The sequence below is a fragment of the Corvus kubaryi genome, unplaced genomic scaffold (assembly GCF_017639235.1).
Source record: "Corvus kubaryi isolate FWS band 111438036 unplaced genomic scaffold, C.kubaryi_AGA036_p1.0 37387, whole genome shotgun sequence".
In the NCBI taxonomy this organism is placed as follows: domain Eukaryota; kingdom Metazoa; phylum Chordata; class Aves; order Passeriformes; family Corvidae; genus Corvus; species Corvus kubaryi.
Genome location: NW_024581129.1, coordinates 13,640,156 through 13,666,995, shown reverse-complemented (window position 1 = coordinate 13,666,995; position 26,840 = coordinate 13,640,156). Strand labels below are relative to the sequence as shown.

At 57.8% G+C, this 26,840-nt stretch overlaps 1 protein-coding gene across 4 annotated transcripts; it reads left to right on the top strand.

The window, feature by feature from the left end:
• Positions 1–1,871: 1,871 nt before the first annotated feature.
• Positions 1,872–26,655, top strand: SRL (sarcalumenin). 4 transcript variants are annotated; one of them, XM_042037717.1, is made up of 8 exons: positions 1,872–2,068; positions 9,863–10,810; positions 12,402–12,497; positions 13,380–13,475; positions 16,752–16,787; positions 21,370–21,486; positions 22,188–22,421; positions 23,005–26,655. In XM_042037717.1, the coding sequence occupies exons 1-8, from the start codon at positions 2,008–2,010 to the stop codon at positions 23,814–23,816; spliced, it is 2,400 nt and encodes a 799-aa protein (XP_041893651.1). In that variant the 5' UTR covers positions 1,872–2,007; the 3' UTR covers positions 23,817–26,655. The 4 variants fall into 4 exon arrangements, with proteins under 4 accessions (XP_041893651.1, XP_041893650.1, XP_041893653.1 ...); XM_042037716.1 differs by having other exon boundaries at positions 12,399–12,497; XM_042037719.1 differs by lacking the exon at positions 16,752–16,787 and having other exon boundaries at positions 1,874–2,068; positions 12,399–12,497.
• The last annotated feature ends 185 nt before the right edge of the window (positions 26,656–26,840 follow it).

The following is a 26,840-nucleotide window of genomic DNA, read 5'->3' as shown; positions in this document are numbered from 1 at the left end:
GGGGGAGATGCCAAGTGACATGGCAGCATAGGCAGGACAGGGATCCCCAGCATTGGGGTACCACCATGGCTCCCGCACCCCATGTGGGGCAGGGAAAACCCCCTTGGAGAGTAAAATAATCCTGGGATGATGCCATTTGAGCACGGTAGGAGGGCTGGCATATGCCACCCCTCCCTGGCATTTCCAACACCCACCTCCTTGGCACAGGGATGGCAGATTGGGGGCTGATTTTTACACCCCACCCCTGTCCCTGTACCCATCCCTGTCCCCCTACCCTGTTCCCATCCCTCCTTTAAGCACTTAATCTGGTTTGTGGGGTCCGTCAGCTCCGAAGAGCTTTTCTATTTCGTGATTGTGTTGCTTGGGTCTGTTGTGGCGGGTGGGGGGTCCCCGTTTTGTGCGTCCCCCCCTCGCCCCGCTGCCCCCCACCCGGCTGTAGGGTTTTAGGCCAGTCTTGTGTAGAGCCTCGGTGGTATTCAGTAGGTTCCCCCCAGCTGCAGCTGTTTCTCGGTTCCTTTCCCTTTTTTTTTTTTTTTTTTTTTTTGGGATTTTTTTGGTTTTGTTGGTTTTTGTTGGTTTTTTTTTTTTTTTGTATTTTTTTTACAATTTTCAGGTCTTTGTGTTGATTGAGAAGCTATTCTATTTTGTTAAGAAAGTTGAAAAAAAAAAAAGAGGCTCGTGCCTTTGTAAAGAAACAAAATAAAGTTTGTACTTGGTTTTTTAGAAGCTCGGTCCCGCTGTTAACCTTTGTGGGGACAGGGATGGAGGTGAGGGGACATCTGGGCTGGTTTTAATGAGGCCACACAGCTGAGGGGGGCTGGGTCAGACTTTGTGCCCACTTGCCCCAGGGATGGGGGTATCCATCTCTCTATGGCTCTCCATGGAGCTGACTCATGACTTGGGGTGGGGGTACTCATCTCCCTACATGTTATTTTGGGGGAGGCACCCTTCTCTTCCCACAGAGCACCCACCTCTCAGCATCCTCCCATGGCCGTGGGTCCCTTCTGCTGCCCCTCCATGCCATGGCCATCCGTGGTGTCCAGCCAAGGGGTGGCTCTTGCCTGCTGCCAACCATCACCCCCTGCTCCACGCCACTGCCCCCTTCCCACCCCCCATCTCGGGTTCAGGGTCTCCCCCTGCTTCCAGACTTGGGGAACTGTTCTTTGCCCCCTTCCCTGAGAAAAAGCTGGGTCACAGCCTCCCCAGAGTGGCTCCTGCCGTGATGGAGCCCGGGGGTCACTCTGCCAGGGCCAGGCTTTGGGTACAGTGCTGGGTGGCTGTTCCCTACAAGCAAGGGTGCCAGGTGCTGGTGACACTGCCGCCGGCTGTGGGGGACGACACTGCCCTGCGCCACGCTGCCAGTGCAGTGACAGTGGGGACACCAGCAGGGTGGAAGGAATATGTCCTGTTTCCTATGGGGTGTATGGCATTGCCTGGAGTTGGTAACCTGTGGTGGCTTGAGGGGACATCAGATCAGCCCAGGACACGATGCTTGGGGACATCCACCTTTGGGGACGGATGAGGACACTGCAGTGCAGTGATGCTCAGCTCTCCCTGTCCACAAAACCCTGCTCCAGCCTGAACGGAGCTGCAGGAGCTGAGGCAGCCCAAGGAGCCCCACTACCCCACACCAGCAGGATTCTGGGGTGGAGACAGCGTCCACAAATGAGACAGAGGAATCCTACAGGAATTTTTTCTAATAAAGGGAGACAGGCACCCATTTCTCCTATCACTGGAATGGGGACTGTGACCCCGCATGAGCAGTGCCAGCCCGGGGACCCCAGGCCAGGAGGTGTCCTGTGCCCTCACATCCCTGACACGAGCCATTCCCAGCGCTGCCGCTGTGTCCCACCTCTGTCCCCATCCCCAGGGCCCCTGGGAGCGGAAGAGCGGCGGCGGCAGCATCTGTGCGGGCAGCTGCCTGCCCTGCCTGCCCTGCCTGCCCTGCCCCGCGCCGACGCCGTATAAATAGAGGCAGCGAGCGGCAGGGAGCTCCTGGCAGCCACCATGAAGGGCCTCAACCTGCTCTGCTGCTGCGTGGCCTCGCTGCTGCTCCTCGGCACCGCAGGTACGGCCGGGCTGGGGCTCCCGGGGGCTGGGGGTGCCCGTGGGGCTGTGGCTGCTGGCAGGACTATGGGGTCCCCACGGGGCTGGGGGTGCCCTTGGGACTGTGGTGCCTCTGGGGCTCTGGGTGCCCAGGCTTATGGGGTCCCCATGGGGCCGTGGGTGCCCTTAGGACTGTGACAACTCCACGGGGCTGGCGGGTCCCCATGTAGCTGGGGGTGCCCACAGGGCTGGGGGTCCCCACGGTGCTGCAGGTGCCTGTGAGGCTATGGGTTCCTACAGGGCTGTGGGGACCCCAAGGGGCTGTGGGATCCCTGTAGGGCTGGCTGCAGGTGCCCATGGGGCCGTGGATGTCCGTGGGGGAGTAGGTGCCTACGGGGCTGTGGGCACCTAGAAGTGTGGGGCCGTGGGTGCCTGTTGGCTGGGGGTGCTTGTGGCGCTGTGAGCACCTTTGGGACTCTGGGTACCTGTAGGGCTGCAGGTACCTGTCGGTCTGTGGGTGCCTTTGGGGCTGTGGGTGTCTGTAGGGTCCCTGCAGGGTTGCAGATACACGTGTGGGTGCCTGTGGGACTGAGTGCAGGAGAAGCTCTGGGGTGCGCAGTGATCCCAGCCCTGGAGCAGGACAGGGTGGCAGGGGTACAGCGGTCCGGGCTCCCCAGCAGCTTTTCCAGGGCTGCAGTCACCCCAAAATGTGCAGGGAAACGTGTTGGGGGGCTGTGGACAGGAGGGGATGGCGGGAGGTGCAGATTGGGGTCCCTCTCACAGAGTCAGGTTGGGCGCAGGGGCCGTGCTGCCGCTGACATGCCTTGGGTCAGTGTCACCTGTGGCTGCCGTGGTGGCTTGATTTTGGACCGTGAGGACTTCGGGGGAGCAGGGAGGTGTTCCAGGGCACTGGGGATCTCTGAGGACCCCGGATCCCCTTCCCCGGGCTGTCCCATCCCCGCTTCGCTCCCCGGGTGCCCGGCCGGGTGTCCCCGGGGCGGCGCGGCGGGGTGGCATCGCTGGTACCCTTGCTTGCCCTTGAGTTAATTCGGGCTGGTTCTCTGCCTGGCCGGGCTCCGGCGGCCGCGCAGCCGGGAGGGGGGCGGCTAAGTATGGAAACAGCCGTGTAAGGGGACACTGTGCCCCGGCAACCCCCCCGGCCGCCGCCCCCCCGCCCCGCGCCGCCGCGGCCCCGCGCGGGCACCCGCAGCTGCCGCCTGCCAGCGCCCGGCACCCCCGGCCCCGCCGAGTTTTGGCCTTTTAAGGGCATCTTGGGCCATTCTCGGCAGTGAATGGGTTTGGGGACCGGCGACACACCCCGATAGAGGTGGGGTGACCTCCGTGGGGTTGCGGGTCTAGTCTGTGGAAGGGGGTCGGAAAAGTATTGTGCGAGCATGGCTGGTGGCTGGTGCCACTCCAAGCGGGGCTGATGGCCTTGTGGGACATCAGAAGCTTGTCACCATGGTGGGTGACCACCAGCCCATGTCTTGGCTTGGCTGAGGCTGGCATGGCACAGCACCAGGATCCCCCAGCTCAGAGGAGGCTCTGGGGCCAGGAGGCATGCAGGGGTCCTGCAGCCCCAGGACCAGCTCTGAGGGGTCCCCCAAGTCCCCACCTGTTTATTGGGGGTCACGTATTTCACCCCAGTACTGCAGGTTTCCAAGAAAGCTCTAAGCAGTGGCATGTCTCCTGCCCATGCTTCTGCTCCTCAGGGACCAACGGGATTTGTAGGATGAGTTTTGCTTTTCCTTCGGCTCCAAGCTGAACTCTCAGACCCGGCTCCTTTGGGGTGCAGGGAGTGGCTCGGAGGGTGTGCTTTTTCCATTTTTGGGACATGTCTTCCCACTCAACCCCTGTTGGTGCCTGTGGAGATTCCATGGGGCTGTGAGGCTGCTTGGGAAGAGAAGGGAGTGAAAGTCCAATGGAGAATCAGAGGCTTCATTGGAACATCATGGCAAGGTGTGGTCCTTAGGGTTTAGTGGCACCTGGGGCTGCCAGGACCCTGCCACCATTCCCAGAGGTCGGGGGTGGGAATTGCCCTGCGCCTGCGCTCTGACAGCCCCCGCCAAATCAGCTCACTGCACACGTGGCCGGGGCTGGCAAAGCTCCCTTCGGTTGCCAGGAGCCTGGCAGGGACAAGCACCCACTGTGGGGCTGGGCAGTGGCTCATGCCGATGGCACTCGCCCAGTACTCCTCCATCTGCTCCTGCCCAGGGGGACACACTCACACCTCAAGCAGAGCCCAGCCATCCCTTCCAGGCAGGGTGGCCCCTGTGGCCACCAGGAATGGGCCGCAGGGATGCTGGCAGGGCAGTGTCCAGACACTGTGCTCAGAAGCTTTGCCCTAGGGATCCCTTGGCCTGCAGCCATCATGGATTTGAGTGGGAGGGCAATTCCAGGCTGTGCCATCACTGCCTCTGAGCTGAGAGAGGGCTTGGGGAAAGCCCTGGCACAGTGGTGTTCTCCTGCGGGGCACTGCAGGGCTGGCACAGACCCCTGCTGGTGACAGCAGGTGTGAGCCTCATCTCCTGGGAGTCCTCATCCTGCCTCATCCTGGAAGGTGTCACCTCAGGATGAGCTCCATCACCATGTTCTCATGGCATCTTGGGGTGTTCCCCATCACCCAGGATGAGTCACCTTGGAATGTGTCACTTTAGGGTGGGCTCCACCTCCCAGGTCAGAACATCTTGGGAGTGGGACTGTGATACCTTGTGTGGGCTCAGGGCCCTGGGCACAGGAGCCATGGGGACACCCCACCCTGACCATCCCAGGCCAATGGCCCCCACAGTAACCAGCCTCCCCAGAGGTGGGGACCCCTGTGTCCTAGTGACACCTCACTGGACTTGTTCCACCCTCCAGCACTAGCACAGCCATGGGCACCGCTGCCATTGGGTGTGTGTGAGACAAGGGGCTTGGGGTACCTCAGGTGCCTTGGGTGCTTGTGCCACATACATCCCTGTCACACCCCTGGTGCCTCACCCTGAGGAGACCCTGGTCCCTGTGGGTGCCCTATCTTACTCCTAAGCTGTTGGCTGAGCAAAGTGAGGCAGATGCTGGGCAGGTTGGCTCTGCTGTGAAACCCTCTCCATCAGCCATCCTTGTCCTGGTTTGTAGGTCACATCCAGCCGGGCAGGAAGGCCAGGACACCTCGCTTGTGCATGGCCCTGATGGCACAGAGGTACCAGCAGGTCTCTGTGGGCTGGCACCAGGCTGGGAGGGCTGTGCCATGCCCAACACTCTTGCCACGTTCCCACTGTGGCCCACTTGCCGAGCTGGTGAAATCCCAGCCTGGCCGTTGTGTCAGGGTGACCAGATTGCTCCTGGAATTGCCTGTTCCCTGAGCACTGCAGGAATAGCAGCAGCCCCGGGGCTGTGCAGGACTCCACTGAGCTATTTCCAGCCCACGGGGACATTTCCCTTGTAAGTGACAACTGGAGGGAGCTGTGAGCTCCTGTGCCAGTGGGGGCTGCAGGAGGGGCAGGAGAGGCCCTGGACAGGCACCCCAAGCCAGGATGGGGTGTTGGCAGTGGCAGCACGGCCCCAATGCCAGCTGGGCATGTGGCTTGACCCTTGGGGTCACACAGCCCTGGGTACACTCTGGAAAAGGGCTTGGAGCTGTGTGGCCCTGTCCATGTACTGGTGTCCGCAGCGCTGCCAGGTCAGACCCCAGGGCTGGGTGCCCCCGCTTGGCATGGCCAGGCAGTGTCTGCCCTGACATCCCCATGGATTTGAGGATCTTGTGGGACATCAGGCATTAGAATCCAGGCTGGCAAGTCCAAGGGGTGACTGGGTGACCAGGAATGCTTGGGATGACCTAAGGAGGGATGGGGAGCCAGGAAGTCTTGCCCTGAGTGCACAGAGGGTGTCCCTCAGGGGACATCCCTGGGGTGGGTTGGCAAAGCCTCCCATGGCTGGAGGCCAGGGGACAGGAACACTGGGACCTCCTGGACATCCTTCCTCTGGAAGAAGGGGCTCTTCCAACCCCAGCCATGCCACAGCGTGTCCCTTGGGTCCCCCAGCATTCCCCCAAGCTGCAAGGGACACCAAAAGTGGATGTTCCTTGATGTAGAGTGTGACACCAGCCTGTGCCAAAATACCTGATGTTTCCTGGCTATCTGCTCACTGATGGACCCAGATCTCATCAGCCAGGAAGCAGCAGGTGCTTCATCTCCCACCTTCCTCATCTTCGTGTCTTCTGCAAGTCAGGATTCAGGGTTCCTTACAGACCTTAAGCGTGGGGAGACAGTGGAAGAAACACCCTGCAGCAGTGACTCCCTATTTTCATCTCTATTTAGAAAGCTCCAAGCCTGGTTTTAATCCCTTTGGTAGATCCCGATGAGGTTTCTTTACTACGTATTAATAAAAATATAATATGATTCTATCCAACCATTTACAGAAATCAAATAACTTCATAACTTTTTAAACTAAACCTAAAATTTTCTGTACAGATGAGGTCAAGTTAGCTTGACAAAACTGTTTCCTAGGCCTCCCTCTGCATTGAAAACCAGGAATGTATTTGCTTTATGCTGGTGTTTTGGGATCACAAAGCCTCTGGGATGTGATGATGTGTCTGGGCATCCTGGGTTTTGGGGTGCACTAGGGTCTGGAGAGCCAACCCCATCCTCAGCCCCATCCTTGTGGTTGTGTCCTCCAGGCTGCTTGAACCCTTGTGGGATGCTTTGCTCTGAAGGCATTGGCCCAGCTGACCCCAAACGGGAGCTGGAGCCGGGCTCCCACCTGCTCTGAGTCCTGGGCTGGCAGGGCCACGAGCTGGAGGAGCACTGGGAGGATGGCCCTGAGCAGAGGCCACGGGGGCCCCACAGAGCCTGGAGGGCAGGGATATCACCATGAAATGGGGTCTCACAGGAAAGGAAGGGTCTGCACTGGGTCCAGCTGGAAAATCTCATGAATTCCCTGACAGCTTCTTTGTGTCCAGTCATTTTCCACGACGTTTTAAATGAGGTTTTAAAGGCCGGAATAAAGGCAGGGTTGGATATTTGGGATAAAAAGTCCTGCCAAGACCCCCCCTGGGAGGACACGGGGAGCACAGGACTTGCAGGAGCCAGTGGATAATACCCCCAGGGAAGCAGGGATTGGGATCTGGGCAGGGGAAGGGGGCGTGTGAAAAGCCATCCCCGCAGCCCTGCCATCGCCGGCCCCACGCTCAGGGCTCCGATTTCTGCTGGAGGGGGAGAGTGTCCCTTCAGGACCACCTGTGCCCATCTGTCCCTTCTCACTGTCCTCCTGGAGGACCCGTTTTGCCATCAGGTCGTTGCTGTTCTGTACATTCCTGTGCAGGGATGGAGGGGACACCGTGATGTTCAGCCATGCCTCTCCTTCCCGCACAGGCAAACCAGCCACGGCATCCTTTGGCACCCAGAACTAACTGGGCCGTGGGGTCTCCATCCCTGCTGTCACCACCTGGGAAGGTGTCCCCTGACAGCTCATAAAAGTCCCAGCATGAGACAGGGGTGGCAGGGGCAGTGCAAGCCATGGACACGGCAGGGAGGTCAAGTCCCTGAGGGGAAAAGGGCGAGGTCTCCTCTCCGATGCCACCCATCTGCTTGGCACAATGCAAGGTGTGAACACGGGGAGCCCCGGTGTCACTTTACACCGTGGCTGTCCCCTCTCGGAGCCCACGGGGGCCCCCAGGTGCGGACGTCACCCTTGGCTGGCAGCGGGGTGAGGGGCTGGGGCCAGCGGCTGAGGGGGCGGGGGCTTCAGCGGGGCTGCTCCTCCCGATCCCCCGTACAGTTGCCGTGCCGTATTTTTAGCCTCCGGAGGGTGTTAAGCCCATAACCTTCGGCCCATTTTGCACTCATCAGCTGGCCATGTGCAGGTCAGCACAATTCACCATGGATCGGGAGACCATGTAGGGGAAACAGGGAGAAGGAGGTGGAGAGGGGACAGGGACTTTGTGTAAGACCTTGAAGATCACAGGAAATAAAGCCCGTGACCACCACGCCAGCAGGGACATCCCCATCTGAGCACCTGGGGGATATTTCCCTTTTTCCATGAAGGATGGCTCATGGTGGGCACCGGCTTTGCTGTTGTGCCTGGCCATGGTGGGTGATGGCCCCTCTGGGTCAGAGGGAACACACAGACCCCAGACAAAGCCCTTAGGACTCTCAGAGTCTCCTCTGCCTGGTCCTGCCCTCCTCCTCTGCTTTGACCCTCACTCCTCTCCCAGCCCTCAAGGTCACCAGCTGTTTTGGGGCCCAACTGAGAATATCCCTGTTCCCATCACCTGAGGGGATCCTCCATTGACTCAGGCTGGTTCCCAGGCCACCACAGTCGGGCAGGGGCATGTTGCCCCCAGCCACTCAGGGCTTTGCAGGTCAAATGTAGATATTCCCATTCAAGCAGCTCCTGCAGGGTCCAAGGGGTCTCACAGGAAGGTGACCTGAAGGACAGGGGTGGAAGGGAGGGGGGTGGGAGTTGTCCACCACTCCCTCCCTCCATCTGGGAGCTGAACTGGGAGCCTGGAGGCACCTGTGAGCTGTGTGCCAGCAGAGGACGGGGAGGTCAGAGCAAGGGTGACCTGTGCATCCGGTTTGGGCAGGGTGAGGGGCCGTGGCAGCGGCTGCAGCTCTGCTGTGCCAGGGAATCGAGAGCCACTGGGAATGAGGGCAGGCTGGGGGGCAGCCTGTCCTTCCCAGTGCCCGCTGCTGCCATGGCACAAGCCTCCCAACGCAACTTGATCCCGGCTCACAGCCCCACCAGCCCCGGTGCCACGGAGATACAACCACACACCCAGTATCCCCAGACACGGCAAACTGGGCTGAGGGGTCTGGGGCTGGCACCATGCTGACCCCAGCCCAGCTCCTCCTCTGCTCGGTCACCACAGTCCCTGTGGCCAAGCCCAGCGAGCTCCAGCTTTGCCAAGGTCCTGCTGGACACAGCCCTGTGCCTCCTGCACGGACACGGTGCCAGAGCCGGAGCAGAGGGCTGGCCATGCCCACTCTCCTCCTGCAGCCTGGGTCGAGGTGGCCTTTTTCCTGCTTGGCATCTGCCTGCCAGCTGGAGTACAAAGGAATTATTTTCCTCTGAAACGTTCCCCTGGCATGAGACGTTTGGGGGGATTATTTAGGCTAGCAGCAACTGTTTGTAACGGAGACAGTATAGCCGTGATCTTTTATTTTTGGCACCCGCTGACTGATGTTAAATTGCAGTTGGAGCCTATGGAAAATACGGATGGATTCTCCTGGGCCACAGAACACACTCATTGTGTCCCCAGCAGCCGCACGGCATGGCACATGCCTTCCTAGTGAAGGGACACTCAAAATAAATAGCTCCCGAGCCCCGTGGCCAGGGTTAGGCCCTGCCTGTGGAAGGCAGGACTCCATGCTGGGCAGCCCCTCATGCCAGGAAGCCCCTTCCTTCTCTTCCCCCTCACTTCACCGCCCACCTTGGCTGGTGTGATGCTCTCTTGAGTCAGGGCTGGGGAAGGACCCTTTTAACCTGCCAAGTGCCCACAGCCCCTCAAAATCTGCTATTTTTACTCCTTTCCCCGTTTTTAGGGCAGCTTTGACACCTTCCTGCAGTGCTTTGGGGTGGGCAGCAGCCCCAGTGCCAGGCAGCCAGGGCCAGCAGAGCCATAGAGCCCCTGCCAGCTCCGCTTTGCCCCCCACAAACACATCTTTGCACCCAACTTCTTGCAACAGGGACAGAAAATTGAGCTGGAGCTGGAGAAGGCTCAGGGTAGAGTTTAACCCTCTTGGTACCAGCCACAACTCATCCCTCAGGGCCCTGGCAGGTGCCCTGGTGGCCACGTGCCAGCGCGGGTGGGACTGACCGAGCTGTTCTCATCGTTTAGAGCCGCACGCCCCCAGCACGGGCCATGGTGATGGTGCTGCTGAGAGCCCCCTGCCAGCCACGGAGCCCCGGCTGGAGGAGAAGGCAGCCGATGGCAGCCCTGAGGAGGAGCAAGACAGTGGCACTGCCAACGCCTCCTTGCCCGGCGTCACTGAGGAGGGATGTGGAGAGGGGGAGAAAGAGCCGGCGGGTGGCCTGAGCGGGGGCCTGGGGCCAGGGGACAGCTGGACAGAGGAGACCAGCGAGGACCAGGGCCAGGAAGAACAGAGCTCAGGGGAGGATTTCATGGCAGCTCATCATGGAGGGAACCATGGGCCTGGCACACAAGATGACATCCATGCCCAGGAGGATGAGGAGCCCAGCACAGAGAAAGGAGGCTCTGAGGAGGAAGAGCAGCCTGGGGAAGAGCAAACAGAGGAACCAAGTGCAGCATCTGCTCCCGAGAGAGAGGGGGAAAGGGACGAGCAGAGCTCAGAGGAAGAAGATGATGAGCAGGGAGAGTCTGAGGAAGGTGAACATGGGGAGTCTGAGGAAGGAGAATCTAAGGAGGAGAAAGAGTCTGATGAAGATGGTGACAGGCCAGAGAATGAAGCTGAAGAGAGTGACAAGGAAGCAGCCGGCACTTCCAACAAAAAGATCCAGAATAAGCCAGCAGCTGCTGGCACAGGAGAAGCCAGGGATGGTCCTGCCAGCTGCCATCACCCACGCTGTGGGGATGCAGCAGAAGACCCACCACCAGCAGTGGAAAACCCGCCAGTGGTGGAAGACCCACCAGCAAAAGAAGGCCCAACAACAACAGAAGACCCACCAACAGCAGTGGAAGACCCCCCAGCAGTGGCAGAAAACCACCTAAAAGTAGCAGACCCCCCTGCAGACAAGACCCCACTGGCAGGAACAGAGGTCCCCAGCACCCCCTCAGCTGCCACTGAGCCCTGGCACAGCCAGATAGGTTGGAGTCTTTTCTTGTGGGTGTGCTGTAGCGGCGAGAGTCAACCTGGCGGAGCTGAGCTTGGCACATTAAGCCTCACCTAGTGCATGGCCCTCTCCTAACGCTTGTGCTTCCCCACCCATCCCTAACTGCACTCGGCCGTGGGCAGCGAGGCCGCAGCAGGATGCCCATGCGGGCGCTCATCGCAGTGGTGCCAAAAATGACTCCTCCCTCACTCCAAGTCCATGGTTTCTCCTCAGGGACGTAGACGTGGATAAAACTTTTAACCTCCAGGCCCCTTTCAGCACTTGCAGATCTCCTAAAGACTCTTTATCCACCACCCACAGAGTCCTCCGGGCCCTCGGCTTGTGCAGGGGCAGGATGCTCCCAGGATGGTAGGGCTCCCAGGATGGTGGGGCTCCTCTCCACCAGTTCTTGGCTTGTAGGGAAGGCTTCTTGAAGGAAGAACCAATCCAGGCCAATGAGCTGCTGAGGCACCAGCCCCGTTCAATCAGTGAAAAGCTAACTAGGGGAAAGGGATACCCCCCACCATGATTTCCTAGAAACATTTGTGGACTTTGGCCCACAGGTTGGGCAGCAACCTTCGGACCCAGATTAGTATTTTTGTTGTTTTCATCTGTAACGTCCCAGCTCAAAAAGCCTCCCATTTTTCCCAAAAGGCAATCCCAGTTTGGCCTCTGTGTCTTCACTTGGCAAGTCAAAAGGTCTTCCTCAGCCCAACACTCAGTAGGTGCTCAACACAGTCTCGGGGCTTAGTGGTGCCCTGCTTTATCCTGGTGTCCCGACCTGTCCCCAAACCCCTGCTAAAGTCCGACCCAGCTCGCCATATCAAAAAGCTCTTGGAGGCTCCTGGTGTGCCAGCAGCTCCATGGCGACGACACCTCTGTCTCCCTGTTTTGGGGACACCGGGGTGCCTTCCCCACTGGAGGCAGCTGCCTCATGCTCTCCACGCCTGCTATGGAGCCATGAGGGACAGGGCGCTGTGCAGAGGGCTCCAGGGGGATACGGAGGCAGAGGTGGGAGAACTGGGAGGGAACAGGCCCACTGGCAAAGGCAGGGCAGCCAGGATGGGCCAGGCTGGCCTGTCCCCCAAGAGCTGGAGCCAGCCCCAGCCTCGGCACCCACATCTCCAGCTCACCGTGTAGTTTTTTGGGGGAGTGGGCAGACAGAGAGGCGGCAGCACAAAGCCTGCACTCGAGGCCAAGCCCCGTGGAGCCGCAGCTGCCGGGGGAAGCACCAGGGCCCCGTTGGGCAGCAGCTGCCACATGTGCTCGTGCTACATCCCAACCCCGGGAGCCCCTTCCAGGCACATCCTTTGCATTCCCCACCAACAGCCAGCCCCTCCTTGGAGCCAAGCAGTTGCCCATGACGCTTCCCCCAGCAGCCACAGCCCCAGCAGCCTCCAGGAGCCTGTGCAAAAGGGAAAGCACGTGGCATGCCAAGGGTGACAGCGGCTGCTGCGGGCATGGCATGTCCGCAGGCTCAGGGTGTGTGTGCTCCCCATGCCCTCTCCTTGGCAGTCGCTTGTGTGCGCTCCTGTGTGGGTTCCCCCTCCAGCACTAACAGGTCTCCTTGCCTTCTCCTCCAGAAGAGGTTGAAGATGCCAGCGAGCCGACCAAGCGTGACCGGTCCCACTTGGAGAGCACCCTCAAGCTGAACGAGGAGAAACCTGCCGATGATGTCTCAGGTGAGTGGGCCACGCATGCCCTGCACTAAGACCATGGACAGGATTTTCCTTCTCTTCTGCTTTGATTTTAACCTTGCTTCTTGCAGATCTAGTAATGCCAGATCTTCAGTAACAGCCCTTTAGCTGCTCTTGGGTTAACATATTTTAGGTATTTTAAAGACGTGCCCAAGGGCTTACAAGAATTAGGAGGGTATAGAGGCTGGAAGATGCAGATGGTGAATCCCTGCTCAAAGAAACCTGGAGCAACTTGTAATAAAGGGTTGGGATTTTTATTCCAATTATATATTGGATTTTGCTACTCTAAGGTTTGCTTGTGCTGGCCCTGTTGGCAGTTTGGGCTGGAAAGGCAGTGGTAAGAGATACTGTGGAAAAAGCTCCTCCTTTTTTCTAGCAAGCAACTCAGGGGCCATGCCAGGGGGCCGTGGCACCATGGTGGAGGGCTTTTTGGGATCGTGGGTGTTGAGTGCTAAACAGCACTTAGAACAGATGCTCCTTCCATCAGCTGCTGGGAGGAGATGGGGACAGTGCCCAGTGGGAAACATTAGCAGGGGAGAGGCATCAAAGTCCTAGAACAGCTTGGGCTGGGAGAGATGGTGAAGACCATCTCGTTCCACCCCTCTGCCATGAGCAGGACACCTTCAGTAGATCAGGTTGCTCCAAGCCCTGTCCAAACCTGGCCTTTGACACTTCCAGGGATGGGGCAACCACAGCTTCTCTAGGCAAAATGTGTGACTGGGATAAGTTTGGCCAAGATTTCAGCTGTAAGCCAAGTCCCTTGATCCATGGCTGGGCCACCCTCGGGTCCTGCAGGGAATGTCCCTCCTGCAGGGAGGGGCTCACCTGGGGTTTGCCTCTCACCTGCCCACATGCTTTGTCCCCCAGGAGTATTGCAGCGGCTGAGGAAGATCTACCACTCCTCCATCAAGCCCCTGGAACACTCCTACAGATACAACGAGCTGAGGCAGCATGAGATCACAGGTAATGCCACGGGCATTGGGGTCTCCAGCACCAGCAGGTCCTTGGGATGCAGATAACAGCGCAGAGAGCAGATCACGGAAAGCCTCGGATAGTGTGTCTTCCTTTGCAGCTTTGCAAGGAGTCCATTAACACACTGGGCTTAGAGGCCATGCCCTAGTGAACCCAGCAGCAGGAATTCCTGCCTCTGCCTCAGCCCATCTGCTGTCAGGGCCATCTGTGTGGGCTGAGCATTGAGCCCTGCCTGCCTCGGGTCTCCCACCTGCTCAACATCAATGCCCTGTACCCCTGCCAAGCAGAGATCACGGTCCAACGAAACAGGCTTGGCAAGGAAGCTCAGAACCTCTCAAGGCTGGGGATGAGCTTCCTGGGGGTGGCTGGAACTGGCATCCTTCCTGCTGGGTACAGGACACAGCCATGTGGGCAGGGTATTCCTCAAGCTCCACAGCCTTCACTCATCCTGAGAGCTGGAGTTCCCAGCCGTTGGCAATCTCAGACACGTTGGATGGGGTGAGCAGGTCCCCGTGGCCCCCAGCACGGTGTGGGCTGAGCCAGGCCACACACGTGTCCCTCCAGAAGAGGAAAGTACAGCCCTGTCCCAAGATGCTCACAAGCTACAGAAGTTCTTGTGACCCAGGAAACACAAGCAGCCTCATTTTCTAAGCACAGATGGCTCAAACCCAAGTCCGAGTTTCCTGTTCACTGGGATAATTCTCCTCTGAGCACCTATTCAAGCACAGGAGCCAGGGCCAGATGTCTCCTGAGCATCCAGGGGATGCTGGAGTTCCTCCTGCCAGTGTCCCAGGACCTCATGCCCATGTCAGCCTCCTGCCAAGGTCCTGAAGTTGTCCTCCTTGTTCTGCAGCTCTGCCTGCCTCCCCAGGTGTCCAGGCCCACACCTCCTGGAGCCATGCCCTCCCTCCTGGTGAGGCAGGACCAGGATACACCCTCCCCCCAGATCTTTCTTTTACAGCTGGCCTTGCTCCACCAGCACACAGGCCCCACATTCAGCTGGGCAACCTACTGGGGCACATCCCTGTAGAGCAGAACTCCTGCGTTCTAGGCATCCCCACTGCGACTCCTAAGTCTGGGTCAGACATTCTGTAACCAGGCTTGGACATCTCCCTACCCAGCCAGGCCATCTCCAGTGTAGAGCCAGTGGGGAGTACAGGGAAGTCACCCTGTGGGAGGGTAACTGAGCATCACAACATGTCCTGACTGTCACCCCATGGCTGCTAGCCTGTCCCCTGGCAACACCCCAACTTTCTCTCCGGGCTGCTCTGGTCTGTGTTGGTGATGTTTGCTGTCAGCTCAACTTGGGACACAGTTTAGGTGGATGTTTGGGGTTACAGGAGAAGCTGGTAGGCTCTAACTCCCACTTTGCTGTTCACAGCCAGAGGATGCAGCCCCCAGCCTCAGTTTCCAGCCCTCAGGACATCCTACCCTACCCTTAATCCATCCCATGCCCAAGGAGCCACCTCCCTGCCCCTTTTTGGGAGGAAACAAGTGTTTAGGTGTTTCCCAGGCTCCTGCTGGCTTCCTCCCTCTCAGCTCCTGAAGAAACAACCATTAACCCTCCTGTTTTCCCAGCCTTTCTCAAACCCAGGCCCTGAGCAGGACTCACCTCGGACAGCAGGTCCTGGTGTTCCTCCTGGCCTCAGCTCAACATTCCGTAGTCTGTTCCACCTCACTGTGAGGAACAGCCACCCCTCAGGTTGACAGTCCCCAGGTCAGGTCCCAGCATACCCTGCTGTGTCTTACAGGGCACCCTCACGGTGCTGTGACCCTGGAGCTGGCAACCCACAGTCCCCTGCTGGCCCCCAGGGAAGGGCACAGGGATGCTGTACTGCCTCCAGTCCTTGTCTCAGCTGTGAGACATCCTGGCCATGCTCCACTCCAAGATATTTCTATGGACACCAAACTTCTTGAAGGATCTCTGACAGCCCAGCCATATCCAGGGCCCCGTTGGGCAGCAGCTGCCACGTGTGCTCATGCTACATCCCAACACACAACCCCATCTGGAAACCTACAGCTCAGCAGTTTACCTTTCATACCCACAGATCCAGCTTTTCCCAGTCCCTCATTAGCAGTGTAATCAGAGAAACCTGCACATTAGTTACAGGGTTGGCCCAGGGAACTCTTGACCTTGCAGGGCAGGTGAGGACACAGTGGAGCTCAGGGAGCCTTCTGAACACTTGCCCTGCACAGTGCCCTGTCCTGATCGGGTTCATTTCATCAGTGGTGTCCCTGCAGGCTGGGAGGTGCTCCCAACTCCCCGCTGTGCCCCCTCTCTGTGGTGGGGGGAGGCTGGAGGGCACAGAGCTGCCAGCTCAGCTGGCTGGGAGGAGCAGGACAGCTGGGAGAGCTTTGGGGCAGGCCTGTCATGGAATATGTGTGACCTTTGGAGGTGTAAGCCAATATAGAGGGGTGCCGTGGCAAGCACCCTGGCCCCTCCATTACGTGGCAGCCTTCCATTTTGTCTCCCTTCCCATCAGCTCCGTGCACTGCAGTGTAATCCAAGGAGTTCCTCTGCTCCCCACAACATGTGAAAACTCCCATGGAGTCCTGCGGGAGCTGTGGCTGTCACCATCAATTCTGACTTGTCAGGGTGCATCTCAGAAAGTTCCCACACACCCTCTGCTTAAGCCTGGCAGATGCCATTTCCTTCTCCCTGCCTGCCACCCTCCTGCCTCTCTGCTCTGCCATCCCACATGGATGCAGACATGCTCTGGCTGGGTCCAACTCTGTGCTTGGAGGGACTATCCCTAGCTGAGGGTGAGGGATTCTCCTAGTCCAGCTGTGGGAAGCTTGCTGTGAGGTCACACCAGGTTGTGGTGCATGCTGGTGACCCTAATTACTGATATATGCTAATTAGCAAGTGTCCCTGTGTAGGGAATGACCTCCCAGATGCCATCACCCGCCCCAGGGGCTGGGTCCAGGTGACCCTACCACTGGAGTTGTCAGGACACTGGGTTGGTGGCTGTCTAACCCTGGCTTGTTGGGCTCTGTGTGCTCGGTGGGTGATGCCAGGGAAGGCAACAATCCCGAAGAGCAGAGGCTGGGATGCAGGGCACCCCGAACCACATCCCCACCCTGCAGGGCAGACAGGGGTTCAGTGCTTGTCCTGGGAGCTGCAGGTTGCTCCCAGGCTGTAACTCCTTGTATCCTGCTGGGAATGCGGCCATCAGTTCCCTCCTTGTCCTGGACCACACCCGGGCTGTCGCATCCCTCCTTGGACTCACGGTTCCTTTTCTCTCTCCCCATGTCCCTCGCTAACAGCTTACCCCGGACGCACCCTGGGCTCCTCGGCCACAGGTTGGTATCGCCGCCTGCTCCCTGCACGCTGCTGGCACTGCCTGCGCACTGCGCTGCCCTCCAGCTTTCCCAACACAGCCGCACTTCCCAGGCACCGAGCAGAGCCGGTACCTGCCATCCCCACCGGGACAATGTCCCCAGCTTGACTCTGTGTGTCCCGACAGCCCGTCCTTCCCTCCAATCCTCACCTCACCCAGGCTCTGACACTTTTCCCTCTTGCTTTAAGACTGAGAGGCAGCATATTCCTCTGGCCAGGGTTCCAAGGCATTTCTGGTAGTCCTATGAGAGCAGCTGAGGGAGGTGGGGGGGCTCAGTCTGGTGAAAAGGAGGCTCAGAGGGGACCTTCTCACTCTCAACTCCCTGACAGGAGAGTGGAGCCAGGTACGAGTTGGGCCCTGCTCCCAGGGAACAAGGGACAGGACAAGAAGAAGTGGCCTCAAGTTTCACCTGGAAAGGAAAGGAAGCTTGGATTGGATATCGGGAAACTTTCTTCCGAGAAAGGCCTGTCAGGCACTGGCTGCCCAGGGCAGTGGTGGAGTCCCCAACCCTGGGGGGATTTAAAAGCCGTGTGGATATGGCACTTGGGCACATGGGTGCCACATGGGTAGCGGCCTTGGCAGTGCTGGGGGAGCATTTAGAACTGGTGATCTTAGAAGGCTTTTCCAACCTAAACAATTCCATGATTGTATATGTTGGACCTGTAGGTTTATCTCTCACCCACGGCATGAACTGGAGGAGCCCAGCTGATAGCTCATCCTATAGAGGGAACCTCTTCCCACCCTTCACTCTCCTACATGCAGAAACTCTCCTGAATGTCCACCCTTGATCCCACAGCAGCTGTCCCAGTGACATGGACTGGCCCCTGCCCAGCAGCCTCAGCCCCCTCAGAAGCCTGAGCTGGCTCCTCTCCCTGCCTATCCTGCTCAGGGTGTGCTGCCAGGTCCCCCCAGAGGATCAGGAGATGGGAGACATTCCAAGAAATGCCATCCAACACCCAGCCCTTCCCCTGGGCCCAGTGCTCAGCCACAGGAACAATGTTCCTGCAGGGAAATCCCATCTTCTGTCCCTCCCGTCCTGCCCCATGGCCACACTGCCAGACCCTGCCAAACCAGGCTCCTTTGGACACAGCCACAGCAGAGCCCTGCCAGTGCCTGGAGAGCCTTTGGCTCCCTGCCGTGCCAGCATGCCAGCAGTGGAGAGGGCTGTGGGTATTTATAGCATATTCCGATAGCTGTCTTATCTCATCTCGGGTTCAGGCGCTTGCACACGTGCTACCAGGGTGGGCGCAGGCACAGCAGGGCACCTGAGGGAAGCACAGGCCGTCTGCAGCCACATGGGCTCGTCCCTCTGTCTGTGGGCACACGTGTCATGAGGATACTCATGGATTTGGAAGCTTTGGGAGCGAGGGAGCCAGCCCTCTGAGGGTGCTCGATCCGTGCCATGGGCACATGGCCGGTGGTGTTTGTGGCACAGGGGTGGGACTGAAGTGTGGGTAATGCTGGGAGTCTCCCCAGGTGTTTCAGCCCTCCTGAGTGGCTTGAGGACAGAGAAGACCTTGGTGCTCATGGCTCAGTTGAAACCAGGAGAGGAGGGAGGTTTTGCTAGGTCCTCTGCTTTGTTCAGCATCCTCGGGACAGCCTTGCACTTGGGGCAGAGGCCACACAAGGCACGTCTGCTGGGCTCGAGGACAAGGGGGGACAAGACCTTGCCCAGGATTAATCATAGAATCATGGAATGATTTGGGTTAGAAAGGACCTTAAAGCCCATCTTGTTCTACCCCCTGCCATGGGCAGGGACAACTTCCATTATCCCAGGTTGCTCCAAGGCCCAGCCAGCCTGGCCTTGGACACTGCCAGGGATCCAGGGGCAGCCACAGCTTCTCTGGGCAACCTGTGCCAGGATCTCACACCCTCACCGGGAAGAATCTCTCCCTAAATCCCATCTAACTCTGCCCTCTCTCAGTGTGAGGCCAATTCCCCTGTGCCCTGTCACTCCAGACCCTCATCCAAAGTCCCTCTCCAGCTCTCTTGGATCTCCTTTAGTCACTGGAAGGGGCTCTAAGTTCTCCCCAGAGCTGTCACTTCTCCACCCCAGAGCAGCAGTGCTTCCAAGGGCAGTCTGGCATTGCCACGTGGAAAAACCTCACAGAAAGCCACTGCTCAAGGAAAGAAAACTGCTTGGACATCCAAACTGCTCCTATGCCCAGAGCTGAGCAGCCCAAGCAGACCCAGGCTCTGCGGAGGGATGAGCTTGAGGCTGAGCTTGAGCTGGGAGCGAGCAGCCACAGGGTGGCTGGAGAGAGCCGCTGTGATGGAGCTGCCGCCATCCCCGCCCGGCCGCCAGCGAGCTCCGGCTTTTTTCCGCTGTTCGGACCATCAAGCTGACCCAAACTGCTGCTGACAGACGTGGCACGGGGACACAGCAGGGACAGATGCCAGGCCAGCACCCTCCCGGGTGGGAGATGCTTCCCCTCTCCCAGCCTCTGGGCAGCAGCAGGAGAATCCATACACGGCCTCACATCCTTGCAGCTGCCGCACTTCCTGCAGAGTTGCAAGTGCCTGGCACTGCCCACATAGCCCAGGGCGTGTAGAGAGGGGCTCGAGGGGCTGTGGGTGACCAGGCAGGGGGGCTGCCCACGTCGCTGCCCACCTTGGCTCCGTGGAGCAGAGAGGGGGATGTGCAGCAGAGCCAGAGCTCACAGGTGCCCACATTCACACGGTCACACCTGGCCAGGGATGTCTTATGAAAGAGCACACAGGGACCCACCCCAAACCTCTGGCACAACATCACAGGGAAAATAGTAATAATAACAGCCATCCGTAACCTAATTAAAGCTGGCAAGAGAGCAGAGCAGCGGCGACAGAGCAGCAGAGGAATGATTAATAATGAGAGTCCAAGGTTTCAACACTTGTTTTGGTCCCATGTGAGAAGACAAGGCTGGATTCCTGCAGCTGCCAGGCAGGGAGTGGGGTACGGGAAGAGCCATCCATCCTCTGCTTCAGAGGTGCTGCCCTGCTTTGAAAAGGAGGGCTGAGCTGCATGGATGCAGCAATGCCTCACGGAGAGATGTCCCCAGCCCATTCCCTTCCCCAGAGGTGATGTGGTGAGCCTGTGATGGGCAGATACAGCAGGAAGAGGCTGGAATGTTCTCCCCAGCCCCTGCTCCCATGGCCAGATGGGTTCAGTGTGAAGCTGCCGTGCAGTGCCCTCCAGCACCCTCGGGGCAGGAGCTCAGCACCATGGGGGCTTTGTGGCTTCCCCCACCTTTGAGATGGATTGCTGCCTTGCTGGAAAGCTGCTGGCTCCTGCGTGGGTGGCAGCCACAGAGCGCCAGGGGCTCTCAGCTACCTCATGGAAAATAATTCTGCCTTAGGCATCGGGATGAAGAGAAGGTGCCGAGGGCAGCACAGCTTGCCCAGGGCATCTCCTTGCCTTGGGCCATGGGGGAAGGCTCCACTCCAGCTGAGACAGCAGCTCCCAGCTCCTCTGGTGTCATCCATCCCCTAGCTGAACTCCTGCTGGCAACAATGACCCTCTCCCACCCTGAGTATAGGATGGGGTTGGTTATCACCAACGGGAACTCACCCAGTTTTGCTTCCATTCTTGTTCTGTTTTGCACTCACAGGCTCCTGTGTGTCCTGGGCACAGCTTGAGGGCTGGCATAGGCCCTGGGCTCCTTTGGCTCCACCAGTTGCCTACGTGGTGTCCTGGGGGCTGGGGGGTCGAGCAGTGTGGGCACAGGCTGATTGCATGAGTCCTGTTTGAGCAGGGATTGCTCCTGGGGGCACTGGCTGCGTGTGTCCAGGGGCCTCTCTGCTCCTGGACTGATGGCATGGCACGGGGACAGGTCACCATCCTCATGGAGAAAACTGTGAGACTTGAAGAATGCAGAATGGGGACTATAGTTCACTCCCCTCTTGCCTTTCCCCAAACCCAAAGCGGGGCTGTTTGCCCTCCCCACACCCAGCTGGAGCCTCACACCCAGCTCACACCCAGGCAGCGACCTCCTGCTCGGCCGGTGGGTTGGGCGGCACGCCCGGGGGTAGGTCGCTGTGAGGGCACGGTGGAAAGGCTTGCAGGCAGCTGGCACACGGCTTGCACCGCGCTTACCAAGCCCTGTGCCACAGCGCTGCTCCCGAATCCACAGCAGCTCCCTCTGCACGAGGTGTCGGCCTGGCTGCGGCATGGCCTCCTCCATGGCATGTCCCGTGCTTTGCGGCGGCTGCCTTCAAAGAACACCCCCACCCCGCAGTCAGCCCCAAACTCACCCGGGCTAAACCAGAAACGAACCGAGACAAGGCTTAAAAGACCTTCCAGTCCTCCGTAGTCTAAGAAGAGCTAAATCTCGGAGAAGGTCAGGCAGCGAGGTGGGCTCTGCCGCAGAGCACGGGGCCGTCTGCTCCCGCAGCCGGCGGGGCGGTGTCTTGGCTGGCGAATGGCTGGTGGCCCCCGAAGGGCGGCTGTTTCCCCGGCAGCATCACCGCGCCGCTCAGATGGGATGCTCGTTACAGCCGGCAGTTAATCGCACGGCGGCGACGGCTATTGTTCCTTCACTTCCTCTTGTTATTTCCCCTCTCCGCAGATGGGGAGATCACTTCCAAGCCTATGGTGCTATTCCTGGGACCGTGGAGCGTTGGCAAATCCTCCATGATAAACTACCTCCTGGGGCTGGACAACACTCCCTACCAGCTCTACACAGGTACCACACTCGCTGCTTTGCCAAGGGGGTGCCAGCACCTGCATTTCCACATCCGTGCAGTCAGCAATTCCCGGCCATGTGTCTTTGATCCTTCGTTACAGCAGGGAGGTTGGGATCTTCTCCGTGCCACCTGGCTGCAGTGCCATGTGGAGGGAGAGGTTCCCCATCACAGCCTGTCCTCCCCTCCAAGGGTGGAGGAGAACGTCTCTCCCACAACATCCTCATCCTGCAGCACAGGGCTCACAGCTCCCAACCCCGACCCCCTGAGCAGCAGTCATGTCAAAAGGGCAACTCACCTTTTTCTTCTCCCCATCCCTCCTCACATGCAGCCAGCTAATTCACCCTCCCAGGAGAAAAGCCATTTCCCCTCCTTCCTCCCTGCTCCCACGGATGTCATCTCACAGCTAAGGGCAAATGTCCATGGCCAGATCAGCGCTGTGGTAATGAGGGCTCCCGGGAGATGGTTCTTCATGGCACCTTGTGCAGTCAGGCCACTTCCAGAGAAACCAGTCCCCACAGAAAACAACCCCACTGACATCTTCCCAAGAAGTCTGGGCAGGAATTTCATGCTGCTTGCCTTGCCCCTGCATCTCTTGAGAAGTGTGCAATACTCCCAATGCTCCCAGTCTCAGGCCAGCCCCATTGTGTCCATAGCCTGGCACAGATTTCACACCTCTGCTGCTCCTCTCGTTGCTGTGCAGGGGCAGAACCCACCACCTCTGAGTTCACTGTCATCATGCACGGCCCCAAGCTGAAGACCATCGAGGGCATTGTGATGGCTGCTGACAGCGCCCGCTCCTTCTCGCCCCTGGAGAAGTTTGGGCAGAACTTCTTGGAGAAGCTGATAGGCATTGAGGTCCCCCACAAACTGCTGGAGCGAGTCACCTTCGTGGACACGCCGGGCATCATCGAAAACCGCAAGCAGCAAGAAAGAGGTAGGGGTTCACTGGGTTCTTCTAAGGGACCCCAGAAAAAATGCCATGATGATCTGAGGTGACAGAGGTGGCTGAAGCACAACGGAGAAGAGTCCTGACACAACACAGGCTGCCCAGGACAGTGGTGGAGTCACCATCCCTTGAGGGGATTTAAAAGATGTGTGGATGTGGCACTTGAGGACATGGTTTACTGGTGGCTGTGGCAGTGCCAGGGGAATGGTTGGACTCAATGATCTTAGAGGACTTTTCCAACCATAATAATTCTCTGATCCTGCGATTCGATATCTGCTCACAGGAACAGCAGGAACTTGTGGCCAGCATCAGGAAGGAGGAAGGTCTGGAGATAAGGGTGGGAGAGACAGGCAGTCACAGGCCCAGACACCAAGGGATGGCTTTTCATGCCAAGAAGCTCCAAAGTGTTTCTAGCATGTGAGAAAAAGGTTCTAGGCTACAGGGGAAGTCTGCTGTGCTTCACACCCCATACAACCCAAATGGGGGTTGAGGCACAGCAGGCTCATGGTTTATCAATCCCTTGATGAAGGGACTCATCCTGCATTGGATTTCCCTGTTTCCTCTCCTCCAGGTTACCCATTCAATGACGTGTGCCAGTGGTTCATTGACAGAGCCGATCTCATCTTTGTTGTCTTTGACCCCACGAAGCTGGACGTGGGCTTGGAGCTGGAGATGCTGTTTCGCCAGCTGAAGGGCCGCGAGTCGCAGATCCGAATCATCCTGAACAAAGCCGACAGCCTGGCTACCCAGGAGCTGATGAGAGTCTACGGCGCCTTGTTCTGGAGCCTGGCTCCTCTCATTAACGTCACGGAGCCACCCAGGGTGTATGTTAGCTCCTTCTGGCCCCATGACTACCATCCAGAAACCCACAGAGACCTGTTCCTCAAAGAAGAGATATCGCTCCTGGAAGATCTCAACCAGGTGATTGAGAACAGGATGGAAAACAAGATCGCCTTCATCCGCCAGCACGCCATCCGGGTGCGCATCCACGCCCTGCTGGTCGATCGCTATCTACAGACCTACAAGGACAAAATGACCTTCTTTAGTGATGGAGAACTGGTGTTCAGGGACATTGTGGAAGATCCTGACAGGTTCTTTATCTTTAAGTCCATTCTGGCAAAGACCAATGTCAGCAAATTTGACCTTCCCAACCGCGAGGCTTACAAGGACTTCTTTGGCATCAACCCCATCACCAGTTTTAAGCTGCTGTCTCAGCAGTGTTCCTACATGGGAGGGTGTTTCCTAGAGAAGATTGAGAAGGCCATCACCCGTGAGCTTCCCGATCTCTTGGGAAGCATCGGCTTGGGGAAGAAGCCCAATGTCCTCTCCTGTGACGTCACTGGCTGTGGCGAAACCCCAAAGAATCGCTACAGGAAACCCTAAGGTGATCCACAACCCAACTGTCCACGTGTTCCTACTGGTGAATGAGCTTATGTCTTATCTGTCCAAGAAGCCGTGGTTTGTTAACCCTTTGAGTGCCGCACTGGCAAAGGCTACCGTACGATGAGGACTTTGAGTCGTTGACATCGATGGCAGGGGAAGATGGGTGGGCATAAGAAAGAGAATAAAAACTGTGAATTCCTGACATTTTATCTTTGTTCTTTCGAGTAGAAGGCAATGTTTAAGCTGTAAGTATGAGCAATGCATGGGCAGGACTGCAGCTGCTTTTCCACTGGTGCCGAGAGTGCATGAAGAGGGATTTAAACCTCTGCATCCCCGAAGCCATGAGGGAGCAAGAACGAGGGCACGGCGTGGGAGCACAGGGGAGAGCAGTGACACACTAACCCAGGCATCACCAGGAGCACTGGTCAAGGAAAGAGAGACCATGTCCCAGCTGTTGTTTTCAGGCGCAAACCTGCTACAAATCTCAGCAAATATTGATCTTGTTTTTCTTTCCAAGACTTCTAGGTCACCTGGTGAGTTCTGCTTTCACTTAACAGCTCGTTTGATCTTCTGCAGCCTTCATGTGGGTGTTTGACTTAAGAAGGAGCGTTTGCAGGGGCATTTGTAGCTCCAGACAAGCAGCCGTGATGGGATTTGCGAGTCCATGGCAGAGGAAGAAATGGGATGGAAAGGAGCAGCCAGAACTGGCTGAGCTGTGCTGGAGGAGGAGGGCCAGCACCCCAAATCAGATGGTCCCACAAGGAGATGTGAGCAGGGTTTCCTTCCCCGGACCAGCACAGAAGAAAGCACTTCGTGCCTACGTGTGTCATTAACCTCAAAACCCATGCTGGCAAGTCTTGTCTGTGGACCAGCAGGGCTCCAGGGGTGAGGGTTTGGCAGTTTGCCTTTGTTCAAGTCCATGTTGCTCTTTTCTCAGTCAGCCCTCCGTGTTTTTGTGCTCTGTGGAAGGAGGCAGGAAGGGGGGTCATTAGCTGTGAAGTAAAAAAGGTCATATCCCTTTTGCCCACCTGCTGATCTGTCCTCCGCAGGACAGTCCAGGAAGGTTTCTGGGGCTTGCTTTCCAAACTCCTCCCTTTTTAGCCATTTTTTGGCTCATCTCTGAGCATCGGTGCTCAGTCCTGAAGGAGTATTGCTTTGGAAGCAGCCAAGCAGGGTGAAATTCCTCATGGACAGCTGACCTTGAAACCTGGCCCTCATGGACAGCATGGCTGTCTGCCAAGCTGAGCCCAAACCAACCAGGAGATAGATGTTGTCCTGGATGGAAACCGGCACCTTCAAGCCCACCAAGGACCTGCTGAAAGTCCTTCCTCCTGCCAAACACCCACAGCAAGTGTTGCTCTCCAGGAAACCCCTGGAGAAAAGGGACTTACCTTTAACAGAAGCAAGAGGACATGGAGGTGCGGCTGAGGCAAGAAAAAGGCAAAAGGAATGAAAGAGGGAAAGAGAAAGCTGGGAATGGAAGGCTGTGTTGTGATGGGGAGGGTGTGAAGGGCAGTGCCCCCTGTCTCCACATGTGCAACAGGATGTGAGCTATGGCAGGAGGCCTGGGAGAGCTCCATGTCCCCCAGGCGCTGCAAAGAAGACGTCCCCTTGAGTCCAGGTGAGTCTGGGGGGACGCTGCTGCAGGGACTTGAATGCTCCTGGCCTCTGCTTCAAGGTAGGACTTGACATTTGAACTAATGATGCTGAGGCCCAAATCTACGTCCAAGCACGGGGCAGGGCGTGGTTCAGAAAGAGGGATTTTACCTGCAGTGCAGAGGGAGCAGAGGTGCAAGGGAAGGCAAGCAGTGTCAGAGAGAGCAGCAGCCAGAGCAGTCTGGGAAGAAGGGATGTGCTTCTGAGTACTGTGAGGTCCCAAACCTGCCCCAGTGCTGTGCCCCTCTGCTGTTGTGCCTTCTTTCTTGTCCATGATCCTGTTGCTCATCAGTTTTCCTCTCCATCTCTCATTTGCTCTCCTCTGTCAGGCTGGTCTGCATAATTTTTTAAGAGCTAATGGAATACAATCACCAACAGAAACTGGCTGATGTTGTCACTGTCACAGAAAGCAAAGGCCTTTAAACATTTCTATTTGCAAGCACTGTATTGCACCATCTCTTTCCTTGTTCCTTTGTCCCCCTAAAGCCCATGGGGTACCCAGGGAAAGGCCCCCTGTCCCATAAGGAGTACTGACCTTGAAGGCACTGTTACTCTGCTCTCAGGCCACTCCCATCATTCTCCCCATCCTTTCTCTGGTTTCCTTTTTATCTTGCTTTATTTTCCAGCCCTCATCGTCTCCTCTCCTCCCTTCCTCTGCCCTGCAGCACCTGCACGCCCTGTGCAAAGCCCTGGTGCCTGTGTCCTGGATAGGGGTCCCCCATGATAGCCAAAACCCTTTTCCCCCTGATATGGTTCGTTTGGGCTCTCCTTCCAAAGTCATGGCACTGGAGGTCTGTTCTCTGCTCCCTGTGACACACACTGACCCAGCTCTGTGCTGGCTCAGGGAGATGCTGCCACAGATGCCTCCTCTTCCATGGATCCAAGTGGCTGTTGGTCCCAAGAGGATTGCAGTTCCCAGCCCAGCTCTCACTGAGCTTTCCTAGGAGACCTCTGGGATTCTGCAAGTGGAGAAATGGGGAGCAAGGAGACATTTTCATTCTGCTGAGAAACCCCAACCCCCCTCCCCCCAGCATTTAGGGGGTGGACATCTTGCCCAAGAGCTTCGTGGGAGGGAGGGAGCTGGGACACAGGCCCTGTAGATGCCCGCGATCATGTGCATTGGGATAAAACTGTCAGCTTGAACATCAGCCTGTCTAATAAAACCTGGTATTTTCCAAACACACTCCCTGGAGATGCTTGTTTTGTTCCTCCTCCTGGTGTGGGAGAGAGCGCCAGGACTGGGGTGGCTGAAGGGGTGCAGCTGCAGGGAGCAGAACAGGAACTCCCTTCACCCCAGCTTTGGCCTGTGTCCTGTGCACAGGACCTGACAGCCATGCCTGAGTCATTTGGCTGCTTTTCCAACCTGTC

Bases quoted from the DNA above. Each gene is read 5' to 3' on its own strand.
- SRL (XM_042037716.1), top strand. From the start codon at position 2,008: ATGAAGGGCCTCAACCTGCTCTGCTGCTGCGTGGCCTCGCTGCTGCTC. The intron at 12,498-13,379 runs GTGAGTGGGCCA...TTTGTCCCCCAG, and splicing joins ACCTGCCGATGATGTCTCAG to GAGTATTGCAGCGGCTGAGG. The intron at 13,476-16,751 runs GTAATGCCACGG...CCTCGCTAACAG, and splicing joins GAGGCAGCATGAGATCACAG to CTTACCCCGGACGCACCCTG.